This window comes from Mya arenaria, chromosome 1, assembly GCF_026914265.1.
Source record: "Mya arenaria isolate MELC-2E11 chromosome 1, ASM2691426v1".
Lineage (NCBI taxonomy): Eukaryota > Metazoa > Mollusca > Bivalvia > Myida > Myidae > Mya > Mya arenaria.
The window spans coordinates 35137899-35154351 of NC_069122.1; the positions used below are offsets into that span (position 1 = coordinate 35137899).

The window sequence follows — 16453 nt, forward strand, 5'->3', positions numbered from 1 at the left end:
TGCGTAATTATCGAAAATTAATGTTTTATGACCTAAACTAACGGTTTAAGAAAAATGCATAACCCATCAATTTTTTAACTTAATTTAAAAAATTGCGATCTAATTTTTGTCAGCAGTCTTATTTAACTGGTTTCAATGGATTTTTGCAAAAATTAGCTCGTTCCAAGACAAAAAATAAAAAAAAAACTTGTCAAACGTTCAATCTGTGAGAGTGCAGCTTTAATTGAGCACTCATGTTGAGTTGTTTACCTTAAAGTAACAGCAATTAGACGCCTGAGGACAAAGTTATGTCTACTGTTACTCTGTGCTAGGTTTCGATGACGTTCTACTGGCGACAAACTACTTTGAAAATAAAAGTGAGTGGTGGTTTTAAAGGGACAGTAAAAGTGCGACGACAACGACACCCATTGAGCTGTGTGCAGGGCTATCGGTGCTTGTTAAGCCTTTTCAAAATATTTTTTGAATAAATTTCGTTTTGGTATTGTATTGCACTCGTTACAATCTTTCGACTCGTCATTCATCACCCTCGGTGAATCTTTGGTGTACTGCGATGCAGCCGACGCGCATGCACACGCGGCCCAAACCAGTGTTAACTAGATTACATCAGACACTGGCTGTATATTACGGTTACTTATTGCTAGGGCCAATGTTATAGAAACTCAATGCATTTTAAATCCATGTTTGTTCATAGCCAATATTGTCAGTGTATGTTTTACAATAATTTGATCATGTTTAAATTGTCTAAATAAAAACAATCACGTATTCTTCATTTGCTAGTAATGTGTATGTCATGTTTTATATTAATACTTATACTGTACGTATGTATATATTTTTTATTGAAATTTCTATAAAAGAATACCTTAATTTGTATTTTGGCAAAAAGTATGCAAAGACGTCAGAAACTTGATAAGTTATTAAGAAAATCTACATGTTCTTGAATAACCATCGTATTTGTTTATTCCATCGCTCGACAACCATTTAGTTTGACAGTGGTAGTTCTCGGACGTTTACCAAAAAAGTCACAATTTTTATTTTCCTGTTGAGACATTTTAATATTTAGAACAATGAAAAGTAAATGTAAAGTGAAAATCGTCTGACGTACATGTACCTTGTTTACAAGATACAATATACAAGAAACTTTCTGTAAAGTTTGATATATTCTGAAAGAAACATAAGCTATTATTTTTTCGACACGAATAACAAACATACACAACATATCAAAACATAACAAAGAGCTGGTGACCTGGAAATAAAAGCATACAGTTTTAATAGATACATTACTATGACAGTGATGTGTTGTTGGTAAAAATGTCATAATTAATTCAGCTTGCTAGAAAAAAAACTTTTGGAAAGTATTGCTAAAAGGAAGTACTTAATTTATCATGTAATTTATCATGTAATTTAAATACTACTCGATTTTACTTATATTATCAGAAACAGTAGCATACAAAGGCATGGTTGCTCCTATGATTGGGTCAATCCCTACCTACAGGTACCCATCCAAATCTCTGTCAGGCCACCGTCCTGACAATTTCAGCACCTACCACTGTGTAAGAATGTTAACTGAAAATGCTAAATCGTATCACATTAACAATACTTGCCGGGAAAAAAAATCCACAAGTACAATGTAGTTGTATGTGTTTGACAGATTTTAATGATATATTAATTTGAAACAGTCGTTAATAAATACTACTGCTGTAGCCCCTGTTATTTAGTCTGATATTTTTTATTCATATTCATATTAATGATGTTTGAACATTGCGTATACTTAACAATGCTAAAAAACGACAAAAGTGTAACTTACTTGTACTGTGAACATATGAAACATTACAGAAGCCTAAGTAATGATCAACAGGCACTGTCGTGACTGTCCGAGATGTACATGTATGATGCTACGATACAAATGTTTGCCTATTTAGGAATAAGAAAATATACTGGTAGAATTTTATTTCACACGTGACTATTTGTTAGAAATTCAAGTTGTATACATTCATAAAGGTATGTATATGTGTGTATGTTTGTGTGTGTTGAAATTTATGACCCTCCAATACCCATGTTTGGTATCCTTTTCTAAATTTAAACATGTATCTGCCGCCATGTCATTCATTTTTATTTTATACATTGTATACCTTATTTGCCATACATTATGGTATGAGATCATAAACGTTGTTTGTTTGAGATCAACTTCTGGGCGGCTAGTATTTTCTGTTAAATAACCTCGTAAGTTATCATAACACAGTAACAAAAACATCACGCGCTTTAATTTAGGGACACGAGCCTCATGGTAGGGCGTTTATTTAGTCAGGTAAATAGGCCAGTTCCGGGTTGATTAGAAATCACTCGACATGGCGGGCAGTGTTCATGAAGGGCCCGAATTCGGGGTTGGGGACTTTGTTCTCCTAAATGACATTACATTGGATGCTTTTATGAACAATTTGAAACTAAGGTAATACATTTTGTTGTTAATATTGCCTTTTAGTCGTTTTGTTTTAAATGACAAACCGGTTTCATCGCAGGGGTCGTTTCAAAATTGCCGATAAATGTCATAATTGATTACAGGTGTGGTATTATTACTGTTTGCAAATAAATTAAGAGAAACATACTCCTATTACTTCAGTTCATCAAAACACTGTCACAATGACATTTTGCACCATGTAGTCACAGTGTTAACTGTTTGTGAATACAGCCTCATCACGGGCTTCGAATAGTCCAAATAATTGTATGTTGATGGATCTTGTTTACGGTTTTTGATATGGCAAATCCTTTTTCCAAACTTGACCATCTCTGGCAAGCTTTAAGACAGACCTTGTAAATACAACCGTAACAACTCAGCCCCATCCGAAGTGTTCGGAATGTTGTAGAACTGTGAACCGCAGCATTGCAGGTGCCCTTCATGTATATATCGTTATATTTTAATAGTATGAAATGAAGAAAAACAAATCAAACTCATACTAATTTGTTGGATATTTATTTTTTAGAGCACAGAACAAATATAAATAGCATTATCTGGTAATTTGTTTTTATGATGTTTTATAGGTGCAATATGCTTTAACCTGGAGTCCCAATCGGAATAACTACCCACTTTTGGTACAAAACAATTTATACTTGAAGGATTTGCCATATTGAAAATCATAAAAAAGATCCATCAACACAAAATTATTTGAACTACTTCGAACAGCTGAATTGTTTTAGCACTAAAAAATGTTTGACACCAGCCTACGTTTAAGATACGATTCAACTGATTGATTGAAGTGAGTCTTTTGCAAACTGTAAATGTATGGCTGCTTGGTCAATATGATCACCCCTTTTCAGTACTAAATTCCACATGATAATTCAAAATTGTACTCCGAATCATTGATCGCTGAGCAGTCTGTTTTCTTTAATGTGTGAAGTTGTTTGAAAAGCTGTTAATGTTTCACTTAATTTGAAATTAAAGTTGTGGAATTAAGAATAGTTAATGCTGGCACATGCCAAGAGACCATTTTAATTTGATAGGCACATAATAACACCCATCAACCAGCTTAAGAGTTCAAAATTATCTTTTGTCTACCACTCAGCCTCTGTTAAATTAGCCAATCTTCCTGATCTAAATTTATGACTGCTGATATACCAAAAAAGGTGTCTGGCAAATTTGAAAAAAAATGCCAACCCATTGAACAAAATTTAATTTTGACCACTAATGTGATGTTGCTCATAGGCGTCTTAGAGACCTCTCATTTGTTCAAACACTTACCAAGATAGATAGATAGATTTATTTCGGCATAGGAAGCATATACATAGTTAACAACATAACATAGGATAAAATAATGAGCATTATTAAATACTATATCACATATGAGAAAACTATGACATACACACCAACACCAAGGATAACACAAAAAAGGGCAAGCCCTTATTTCCATTGTGGTCCTTTGTATTGGCGGCATGACACAGAGAGGCGGACCTAAATATAATCATGTGTAAAAGTACTATTGAGTCATAAAAATGTATATCACAGTCAAATCTTGATTTAGTGACACTCCTGTTTGCAGCTAGGATTTAAAACACATTTCTAAAATTGTAAAAAGATATTAGCAAACAATTTAAAATCCTGAGCCGAAATAGGTAAAAACAATTTTAAATACTGTTCATAAGATGCCTTTTGATGGCAACCTTAAAACTTTGTAACCTGTTGATCAATGTTAACTCTACAGGTAAATCATTCCATAGTTTAATTCCAGAGAAAGCAAAGGACTTAGAACCATGACTTTTGACTTTAGGTAGACAATACCCACCCTTTTGACTAAGTCTTGTACTATAATTATGTACGGAATCTTGCGAAATAAAGTGTTCACCCATGTAATCCGGAGACAGGCCATTTTTTATCTTAAAAACATGACACAACATTATCTGTTCAACTCTTCTGTGGACCGGTAACCAGCTAAGGGACTTAAAGTGGGATGGGTCAATATGGGCTCTGGAATCTAAGTCAAGTACAAATCTCATTATTTTATTTTGACAAGTTTGTAACTTATTTTTTAAAGACTGTGTCAAGCTATTATACCAAACAGAGCATGCGTAGTCATAGTGACACTGAATTAGAGACATAACCAGAAGTTTCTTGGTCTACCAGGTAGAATTCATTCCTTATGCATGATTGGCTAGTGGGTGTTATCACATGATATTACCGAGTTTTGGCTTCAGTTGAAGCATACATGTGTGGATTAAAGCAACATGGTGTTATAGTTTAACAACGATTTCTCAACACAAAGGGATAATATGAGGGGAGACATATATGTTTTTATTGTTGAAAACAAACCTCTAGTTTTCATTGATATTTTCTAAATCTCATTTTAAGAGATATTATTTGCCTAGTTGAAGTTCAACATTTTGTTCTGAAATGCATAGAAGGCTCTGTGGAATATGTACATTTAGAATGAATGATAAACAGAACTTCTGACTTGACCAAAACTGCCCTCAAAAGGCCTTTCATCTAAGTACTAATTTAGTTGACTTGTTTTGTATTAATGACCATATAGTATGTGGGAGTTTATGTAAAAATGTCCTTGTAAGTCATAGTTAAGTGTAGACTGGTAGTACAGATGTCATTAAGTGATCGTGTTGGAGATAGGAAATGCAATTAATCGGAATACAAACAGATCATTATTGACACAATCATCAGAAGGATAATGACTATAGCTGGAGTTTCTATTGTCATTGTTTATAATTGTAATTTTTTTTCCTTCTGGGAAATTCTTATAATTGCCGATCGATCGAACAAACCTTTGATAATAACTTTTATGAATATTTAGTGGGAAATTATTTATTTCAATATATTTCTCGATAAAAATATCTACATCTTGATAGTGATAATACAATGATCAAGTTTTTGGTCTGTTAATTGTCTTTCAAGTCAGCAAAAATCGGTTAAATGATTATCAAAAATTTAAAATTAAAATTGATAATTGTTAGCAGTTTAAAGGGTCTGTACACCAGATTGGCACCAAAAAAGTTTTGTTCTGTAACGAATCTTAGGACAATATTCTTATAGAATGTGTTACGCTTTGATATCATAATTGTAAAAAAAAGTACCAAAATGTAAAAAAATGTGTCGGAAACCGGGTTCGAACCCCTGTCGCCAAAATTGCAGTCCAGCGTCATATCCACTGAGCTATGACGGCTTACTCTAATTGGGTGACATAATTAAGCTATACACCTACCTCGGTAATATCATGTGATAACACCCACTAGCCAATCATGCATAAGGAATGAATTCTACCTGGTAGACATACCCAGTAATCTTTTTTAATGGAAAAATACGAAATAACTGCTTAACTTAAATAAATTGTAAACAACATGTATGTAGTACTTCAGTTAGTAAGTTTCAATGCATTGTACACATCGTTGCCATGTTTATGTCAGTTTTCGACAATTTTTTTTTTAAATGTTCGCTATTTTATCATACAGAGTACAGCCCCTTTAATAGCGGTAAAAACAAGTATATTTTATGATAGCAAATAAGAAGACGATAATCAACCAAGAACAAATTAAAATGTTTTTTATCTAACACATTTTAATGAATTGTTCTTACCCAGTTGTTTTGTAATGTTGCCAGCTAAGATCTAGAGAAGGAGTAGATCTCAGATAGTCATGATTTTTGCTTTGTTTTTAGATGAAATAATGGTATAAAGCAGTTGTACAAAAATAATGATGCACATTTTTTCCAATACCATTTTGTTTTATCGCTGCATATTAAATATCCAACTGACCATCGAAACTTTTAATAATTATGAAGGAATCGTCAGACATGGAATCTCATGATCTGTCATGATTATAAATGAGGCATGTTTTCTGCTTACCAATTCTATTTCAACAGCAATGTAGATTTCTGGATATAATAAAATAAAAACATTAATTGAAATGTCAATTTGTTTTAACAACAAACTATTGTTCCCCTTAAATTGTTTTGGTATAAGATGGCTGACGGTGTTATACTAAAATTGTCAACTTTCGGAAATACTGTGAATGTTAGCTACGACACACTCAGCAGAGATTCCTCAAATGGACAATTTTACTATGACCTCATCAGCCATCTAATATATAAACTGTCGAACGACTATTTTACCCCATTTGTTTTCTGTATTTTAGGAACCTGATATAAAACAAAGAATGACATTTAATTTCAGTTTATTTTGAATGTTTCTAACTAAGAAGAGGTGGTGTTCAAAAAATATAGTGGATATCTCAACAGATCATTAGCCAAAACCAAAATGTTTATTGATTGGTCAATATTTATCCAAAATATATTATGGACCAATCAAATCCTTTAAATGTGCAAATTAGCCAAAACATAACCAGTGGACAACTTATCCAAGATTTATACAATTCATTACTGGTCAGTAACTTGACTTTTTTTTAAATGTATGAGATCTTTCCTACTCGTACTCTTTCAAATTTAGCACTTAGATTGCATTCCTGGTTTTCCAATCCATTTATGGGGTTTTGATAAATGGGTTATCTGGCTTTTCAAATCAAATATTTATTAATGCAAAATTTAGCAAAACCAGTTCATAATATGAAAGTTATGGGCAAAATATTGCATGCCTTATGACCAATGTTATCAATTGAAGCACTTGGCTTGACCTTTTACATTCTACCTTATGCATTAATATTTCAAAAGAAACACTAAAATTGTAATAAAATCCTTGTTTGGTTGCTATAAAGTTTCTGTAGCAAGTTGGCTTATTTTACAAGGATAAGTGGGGTCAAAATCAAAAACTATTTTGTGATCGAATACTTTGATTTTGGAAAAAAGTTACACTAAATTTATACTTTTCCAGAGTTTATGCATAATTTGTGTTTTAATTTCTTTTATAAAAAGTTGGTATTAATTGTACTGTATGTTAATTTTGTAGACCTGTATATTTGATGTTTATGACATTATTTTTATGATGCTGTTAAGAAGTTTGAATAAAACGTTGAAACTAATCAACCCTTATCACACTAGTACAAATATTATATATATAGTATAACAACTTTAACTTTGGCCATGCCACAAAAAGTGTTGAAGATAATCAAATAAAACTTGGTACACATTTTGCCAGAGACAAAACACATATTATTTTGCCAGAGACAATTACGCAAGGCATATATAAACTCTCTCTTTTTTACTGAAAGAAACAACAGGCGAGCATTGACGTTTCCTCTGCAGCTCTTTTGTTATTCTTGGATATTTTATCATCATGTATTTTCATTTTTCTCAGATATGACAAGAACAAGATCTACTCGTTCATTGGCGAGGTGGTTGTATCCGTCAACCCGTATAAAACCATGGATATCTATAACCAGAGCTATGTGGACCAGTATCGGGGCCGCGAGATCTACGAGAGGCCGCCACATATCTTTGCGCTCGCAGACAGCGCATACAAGACCATGAAACGGAAGTCTAGGGACACGTGCATCGTTATTTCAGGTGCGTTATTTTAAGGTTTGTTGCAATACAATATAAGTGATTCGAATACATGGAGATGCACAAATGTGATTAACTTGGCTACTGAAAGGCAGTAACATTTTTGGCATTTTTTTTTTTTCTGGGGGGGGGGGGGGCGTTTTGGGCTTCCAATGGGGTTGAACCATTGGAAGCTCCCTGCCTTAATTTGAAGCCAAACTGACTTTTGAGAAACCCTCTTGAGGGCTTTCCTTGCTTTTAAATTTGAAGCAAACTTGTGTGTCGATACTATGAAGTGATACATAATTTGTTCCATGAGCAATTTAAGCAAAATGCCATTTATTAGACTGATTCTTAAGGAATTTATTTAAGCTACCGTAACAACATTGTTAACGTCATCTATGTATGTATATGAGCTCGTAAATATTTCACCTTTAAAGTTAACAATGATGGCATATGAACACAAATCTGGACAATCAGCCCATAAATTGTCAAAAGCGTTCATCAGCCTCTTTATTTGATACCAAATGTGCATGTTTTGGAATCAATGGTCGATATGCTGAGGCCAAATATAATTTATGTAAAGGTTATGGTTTCCTGACCAACCCTAGTTTTAAGACCCAACCCAAATGATTCTTGTTTCATAAAAAAATACAAAAAATACTATTATTTGTTAAACACCATGTGCCTCTCTTTGGATTTAGGGAAGTGAAATTTGAATAATAGAAGGAAATGATTTCAGTATGACTGCTCATGATCTGATGTTTAAAGCTGCAAAGACATGCGTTTTGTTACTATTTCTAGGGGAAAGTGGCTCCGGTAAGACTGAAGCATCGAAGATCATCATGCGTTACATCGCCGCGGTTACCAATGTTGGCGGGAGAAAGGAGGTTGAACGGTATGGCATACACCTTGGAATTAAATCCCCTTGTTAAAGAATCAACACAAATGTAATTGATGAAGGAATTGTCATTGCAAGGGCTCATGGCAAGATGGATCTTACTCCTTCTATTTTTATATGGAATAGTATCCATCTGTTGCCAAGTCTTCAATTGGTGCAATGACATTGTCTCATGGGATATTTAGACCAAAGATGTGCAGACCGTGGCCCCATTTTAATAAAGATCCATAAGGGCTAAAGATTATAAATGTCCAGGCATAACCTCAGCTTTCGAGATCAAACCCATCAGTACTGGTTTCTACCCAGGAAACAAATTTGTGCATGTTTATATAAGCTAGTGTTAGCTTCTGTTAGGCCTAAAAAAAATACGTTTGGTTCGGGTTACCCGACCCTACCTACGGAATAGGCGCCGACCCTACCGTTTTTATAGTCAGTTTGAACAAAAAAATGAAAAACTAAAAAAAAAAAAAAAAAAAATTGTTTTTTTTTTCGTTTTTTTTTAAATTGCTTTTCAATATGTAGTTTAAACCTTAAATGCTTATAAAGAAGATAGCTTTAACACCATTCTCCAATGATGAAAATGATATTCTTATATAAAGCCTAATAAAAAAAAATATATAAAAAAAATAAAAAGCCTACCTACCCTACCTATTTTTGAAAAGGATGTAACCCTAACCAAACAATTTTTTTTTTTAGGCCTTACAACCAATATAAAAAGTATAAACTAGAGAGCCTGAGAAGATTGTCTTTAACTGGTAACCGAGACATTAAATAGAAACTTCCAGGTGAACATGTTTGCAAAGCCATAAATTAGTCAAACGTAAAGCACATCCATAACTCTGGCTAAGATGTTGGTGAGTTCAAGTTCTTGGTCATCATTGAAAATAGACTGTTATTATTTAAGAAGAAATCAACAAAAAAGTTCTTTTTTTTGTTTCATGTCTTACAGACCATGTAGACTGAACGTAATCATAAATTAAAATTCCATAGATTAGGACATTTTTTAGATTTCAATGTTATTTATGTACAGTTTTTCATTTCTTATCAGTTGCAAATTCAGTAAATATTTGCCAATGAATCTTGTATTTGCTTTGATGGGTTTACCTGTATTTTATGGCTATAAATCTTCATTAAATGTTAAAGTATCATCTTTAAAATATAAATTTTGACTTTTTCACGCATGTTCAGTTAAAATGCATGACCAAAATTATAATTGTTTGTTGTTCTCAAAAAGGTGCTTTAAAAAATAAAATATTTTGAATACCGAAAATTCTTAACAAATAGTTTCATTTATTAAAAAATGCAGACTTTTAAATCAAGATAGGTAGTATATTTCTGTTGATTGTTGAATGATCCTGTTTGTGGCTTTATGCATAAATGTATGCATATACATCATGTGGTAGGTTTTAACTTCGTTTAATTTGCATGTTTGCTCTTGGCGTAGCTCTTAGATAATGAAAGTAAAAGCGACAGTAATCTTGAAAAAAACTGCCAATCTTCCTGTGTTTGAAGTGTGTTTTGGTGTTTTCCAACTGAAAACATCTTAATTATTCTAAAAAAAAGTCTGTATATATATATTTCCTCATTAGGCCAAATTATGTTCATTGATTGTTTTCTTGGTTAAGATTCGGCATCAGGTGTCCTTGATAAAAATCAGCTTTCCTCAATCTTTGAACTTCCCTCTTTGTTTTTAAAAAAAGCCTCAGGAATTTGCCCGGATAGTATTTCCAGCATTTGCTGTTCTCAAAGATAGGCTAGACCACCCCTTCCCCCTCGCATTCCCCATACCGGAGAAAAGGCTCTGAAATAATTTTTGCTAGAGATTACCATAAACATACATGCCTTTTCTGGAGACCATTCCAGGGTATTTTGACATTAGTCCAGGGAATTTTGACATTTCACCAGGGTATTTTGACATTGGACCAGGGAATTTTGACATTTTTCCAGGGATTTTTTTAAATAATACCAGGGGATTTTGATATTATACCAGGTTTTTTATCAATCAACATCTATATTGCTATTGCTCTCTAACCATCATTTTACCTTCTCTACATTCAGAAGAATTTATTTATACTTCTGTTTAAATCACTTATATTTTTATGAGACACAGTGATGGTGATAAGAATATGTTATACCCTTGCCGAACATAATATTTCATAGAAAAATATACATAAGAGACAATTTATTGGGCTTACCTTCCACCAAATTAAATAAAAACTCTACTTACTATCAGAAATGATGACTTTCAGACTAATAGAGAGAATGGAATAAATATTATCATTTGTTTATAATAAATTTCATGTAACCCAAGATAGTAGTAGAAATATGTGTGATGGCTTAACAGTTGTTTTATTTTTGTACAATTTCCAAGGATGGTTTAGAAACTTGTGTATTAGTAATCAGTGTTGAAAGATTGTTTTTAGAAAAAAAGGATAAGGAAGCTACATTGTAGCTTAAACATGATTCAGGATAATTATTTTGGCTTCCGTAGACAGTATACCTATGTTAATCAGTTGTTATGAGGAAAGATGTGATCATGTTTGCTACAAAAAGTACCTAGTGTCTGGGGAATCTACTTCCGTAGTAATACAGATGATATGTGTACACTGACATGCAAGGGTTTTTCACAAGGTCAGAGAAAAACCTACCAAATTAGCCTTCTATTTATGAAAAACAATGCTTAATGATATCTTATAAGGTGATTGAATTTTCCAATTTTTTGCAATAAAGTATGGATGATATTTTTTCTGTATTTAACTAAGAGAAAAATATGATTTTTTTCCCTGCATTAAACTAAGAGAAAAAAATAAATTTTGGAACTGTGTATCAGTCCAATAACTCTTGCTTAAATAATAGCAATTAAGTCCCTTTATCAACTATTAGAACAAAGGACATTTATGTTTGCATCAGTTTGCTGTGTTCATGTCTTTTTATGAAACATTAATATCATAAACTGGTTGTTCCAAGCTGTTAGGAGTCCATGTATGTTTCTTTATATTAACTTTACAATGCTGTAAGATTTCTTCCAATTTCCTGTCTGAATTCACAAGAATTAATGGTCTGCAACATCTTGTTAATTTATTGATATGAATTATGACTCATGAGAAAATTGTGATACAATGCATGTACAGGCTGATTAGAGAGGTATGTAGTTTTTGCAACATCTGTGCGTCCATCTGTGTGACCGTCTGTGCGTCCATCTGTATGACCGTCTGTGCATCCATCTGTGTGACCGTCTGTGTGTCCATCTGTCTGACCGTCTGTGCGTCCATCTGTGTGACCATCTGTGCGTCCACCTGTGTGACCGTCTGTGTGTCCATCTGTGTGACCGTCTGTGTTTCCATCTGTGTGACCGTCTGTGCGTCCATCTGTGTGACCGTCTGTGTGTCCATCTGTGCGTCCATCTGTGCGTCCATCTGTGTGACCGTCTGTGCGTCCATCTGTGTGACCGTCTGTGCGTCCATCTGTGCGTCCATCTGTGTGACCGTCTGTGCGTCCATCTGTGTGACCGTCTGTGCGTCCATCTGTGCGTCCATCTGTGTGACCGTCTGTGCGTCCATCTGTGTGACCGTCTGTGCGTCCATCTGTGTGACCGTCTGTGCGTCCATCTGTGCGTCCATCTGTGCGTCCATCTGTGTGACCATCTGTGCGTCCATCTGTGCGTCCATCTGTGCGTCCATCTGTGCGTCCATCTGTGTGACCGTCTGTGCGTCCATCTGTGCGTCCATCTGTGTGACCGTCTGTGTGACCGTCTGTGTGACTGTCTGTTATATTCTTGTCTCAGCAATACTTAAGTTTGTCAATATAAAAGTGATTTCATTCAAACTTCACACAATTGTAGAGAACATGATGATAAGGTCTGTCACGCATAATATCTGTGCTCTCATCTCAATGGTCAAGGTCACACTTGGAGGTCAGCCTTATTAACTATGAATTTTATAGTTGAAATTCATTTGTATGCCATAACTTTTATCATTTTTATGTGAATTAAATCAAACTTTACACAACTGTAGAACACCATTGGAAAGTTTGTCGCGCATAAAATGCATGCTATTATAGCAAAAGTCAAGGTTATAACTAGCCCATCTATATACTGAATTAATCAAATTAGATAACTCTCTATCTTGCATATATATAGTGCAACGGTGGCCCTTTGTGATTTGACCTAGAAATTCTAGTGGTAAAGATTTTTAATATATGTTTGCATTTGTCAATATCTTTGGCAACTACTTGATTTATTGCATTAAACCTTATACATTTATGGCTCCCGACCATCCAACCTACCTAATCAAACAAGTCAGATATTTGATTTGCATAAGTATGGCCCTTTTAATTATTGGACTTAAAATCCAATTTATGGTTTAAAGCAGTAAAGACATCGAGCATCAGCTGACTCTGAGACAGCCCTTGTGTTTTTAGGTCTTCAGGAAACAAAGGTCAAGGTCATTACTATCCCATCTATCTAACCTACTTATTTAATCAAATCAGATAACTCTATCTTTCATATTATGCAAAAGATGGCCCTTTGTGATTTGACTTAGAAAATCCAGTGGTAAAGGTGTTGCATATAAGGGTGCATTCGTCAATATCTCAGCAACTACTTGATTTATTGCATTGAAACTTTATACAATGGCTCCAGAGTCCAGACCATCCTACTTATTAACCAGTCAAGCCAGATATTTATATTGCATGTAATGCAAATAATGGCTCTTTATTATTTGATTGAAAAATCTTGGTGAAAAGTGGTGAAAATGTCATGCAGGCTGTCTCTGTGAAAGCCCTTGTTTTTTACGTCTTAAGGAAACACTTTTAACTTCAAAAACAAAATACAAAAGGAAAAGTGATTAATTTCCCCCATTCAATATATGTACAACTTTGGTTTCTTTTATTGTAAAACACACCCTTTGTTTTCATCTATTCATTGTATTAAAGTTAACATTAACCCAGTTTTATAATGTACGTATATATATCGCCACTTAAAAGCCTATGTCCGGCTCTTATCATGAAAATAAATATCATGCTCAATAATAAATGGCAAAGTTTATAAATAAGGGGGAGTTTTAAGTTTACTCATTTTCCTTGGTGGAATGTGGTGTATTATAATAAGAGCATATATCAGATGACATTTAGAAAGTAGGTGTTATATATGTGTGTAATTGAAGTTGAAGGCGCGCCAGCCTTCATATGATATCAGGGCTTTTTCTAAAGTACCCACGGGTCCGACTATCGGACCCATTCCCAAAGCAAAATATAAGATATTTTTCCCAATTTTCAGAAAAAAATCCCAATCAAAAAATTTTTTTTTTTTTTTTTTTTTTTTTTTAGAAAGTCTTTTTACATGTACTGGATCATTATCAACATCATATCAATTATGTGATGTTAAGTTTTTTGATAATTGAATTCGGAAATCATTCATTTTCATCACATTCAGATATCTGTATAAAATATTATGTCATGATCGATTTATTGCAATAGATATTTACACCCAAGGATTGATATATCAGCCATTTTGGGTATTTTAAAGGGAAATAAACTAATATAAAACCATTTCCAATTCGCTGGAGACTAGACAGCTTTTTCTTTTAACTGTAAAATTTCCCAATTTCGGCATTTTCACGACGCAAAATTTCCCAAAATGTCTAGGGTCTTTTTCCCAAATTGGGCAGAAAAAGCCCTGGATATTATGAATTGTTTCCAAACTAGTTCATATTTACATAAATGAAAAACAATAACACTGACTGTTGAACATTAGATGTTGGGAAAGAAAACATATCAATGGTTACAATGATTATAATTGAGTGACAAGTCTATCATGCTTGAATCTTCAAGGTTCAAATCGGTGCATTTTTCCAACATTTTTGGAATGGGGCTTGAGGCCATTCTGATTGGGACAAAGTTGTCATTCAGACAAAATAGGCATTTCAATTTCTCCCTAGAAGTTGGGGATTTCATAACAGTTTAAACATGTTTAAAAGAAGCAGGGTCAATCACTGACAGTGGGCGGGTTCTAAGGAGACCTTTCCTGCTAAAGGTCATAGGGGTGGCATAAAAAAGTAGCCGGGTGGACAGACATGGATTGCGTGGGGTTTTTACCTGCCACCCTGGTCAATGCCTTTTGGGAACTGAATCATCAAAAAGGCCAACACCAACTTTTCCGTACACAATTGTGATTGGGTTCCAATTATTTTCATTAAAAAATGTTTATTTTTATTTTTAAACAATATAATTGCGATTTTTTTACTATCACATTTTGGGAAAAAGTATATGTTCTGATAAGCATCGGAAATTAAACTGAAAAAACAACAACGCCACTGCAAATGTAACTTATCTCATATACAGTTATAACAATAGCCTCACAGTTTATTTACTAAAACAAAACATCATGAATGCAAAAACTCAAACATTGCCATATCTGCAGTTAATTCTTATATTCAAGTCCTTAAAGAGTGTGTGCACAATTTAAGTATGCCTGCCAGTATGCTGCATGTGAAGTGCCTGTTTTCAGAATTTAGAAAATATTCATTATGTTTCATTTTTAAGAAATCAGCAAACTCTGTTTTAGAATTTGATTTGTTCTTTATGATACAATCATGTTGTTTTTTTATCTCGGGGAAAACTTCTAAAGGTGTTATATAAAAATCAACATAAATATCTATACATATTTTGCATTTCAGTGAAATATAGAAGTATTTCAAACTAAATATATAGAGATACAGAATTTTATCTCTGCATAAATATTTTGAGTGATAAATGCAGTTTTATCTGGATATTTTGATTCGCTGATTTTCAATGACAGTCAATCTTGAATTTCACTTAGTGTAAAGATTCTTTAGATAAAGATATTGAATGCATACCTTTGATACCGCCCCTCATTGATTTATAACATTAGTAGATGGTTTGTTTGAATTAGATGTATGCATTTTTAAAAAAGATATCATAATGATCTCTTCATGCATTCAATTTACAATGGTTTATTATATGCATGTTCACAAAGTAAATAGGTATATCGAGATAAAATCTAGTAAAGATGTACCCTACATCTCTTCGTAAGTTCAGTATGTAAATTTTTATTCAACTGCATCTTCAACATAAAAATTAGAATTTAAAAAGATCTATTAATTTTATTTTATTTTAACTGTAAAAGTAGGTTTTGTTTATAGAAAAGTTTAACAAGGTAGTTTTACTCAAAATATGTAGGAGCTCTGATTACAAAAAGATCCTTACATTGGTATTTCAAAGATTTGATTTTCTTCTTGTATGAGTACATCCATATTGCTAGGTAGGCTGCTCTTCTTTTGCAAGTGTCACAGGGTGTAATGTCACTCAGTTTTCTACCAACTGAGCTAACTTTGCCAGTCAGTTTCTCTGCCAAGTGAGCTGTTTGCCAGTCAGACTCTATACCGACTGAGCTAACAGTTTGCCAGTCAGGTTCTCTGCCAAGTGAGCTGTTTGCCAGTCAGGTTCTCTACCAACTGGGCTAACTGTTTGCCAGTCAGCTTCTCTGCCAAGTGAGCTGTTTGCCAGTCAGACTCTCTACCGACTGAGCTAACTGTTTGCCAGTCAGTTTCTCTGCCAAGTGAGCTGTTTGCCAGTCAGACTCTATACTGACTGAGCTAACAGTTTGC

The 16453-nt window shown here is 33.7% G+C and overlaps 1 protein-coding gene across 1 annotated transcript in view; it reads left to right on the forward strand.

The window, feature by feature from the left end:
* Positions 1 to 2313: 2313 nt before the first annotated feature.
* Positions 2314 to 16453, forward strand: part of LOC128229944 (unconventional myosin-Id-like) — a 46371-nt gene continuing 32231 nt past the window's right edge. The window contains exons 1-3 of the mRNA XM_052941869.1: positions 2314 to 2446; positions 7743 to 7951; positions 8732 to 8825. Of these exons, the coding sequence (XP_052797829.1) occupies positions 2346 to 2446; positions 7743 to 7951; positions 8732 to 8825 (404 nt within the window). The 5' untranslated portion in view covers positions 2314 to 2345. The remainder of the gene's footprint in view (positions 2447 to 7742; positions 7952 to 8731; positions 8826 to 16453) is intronic.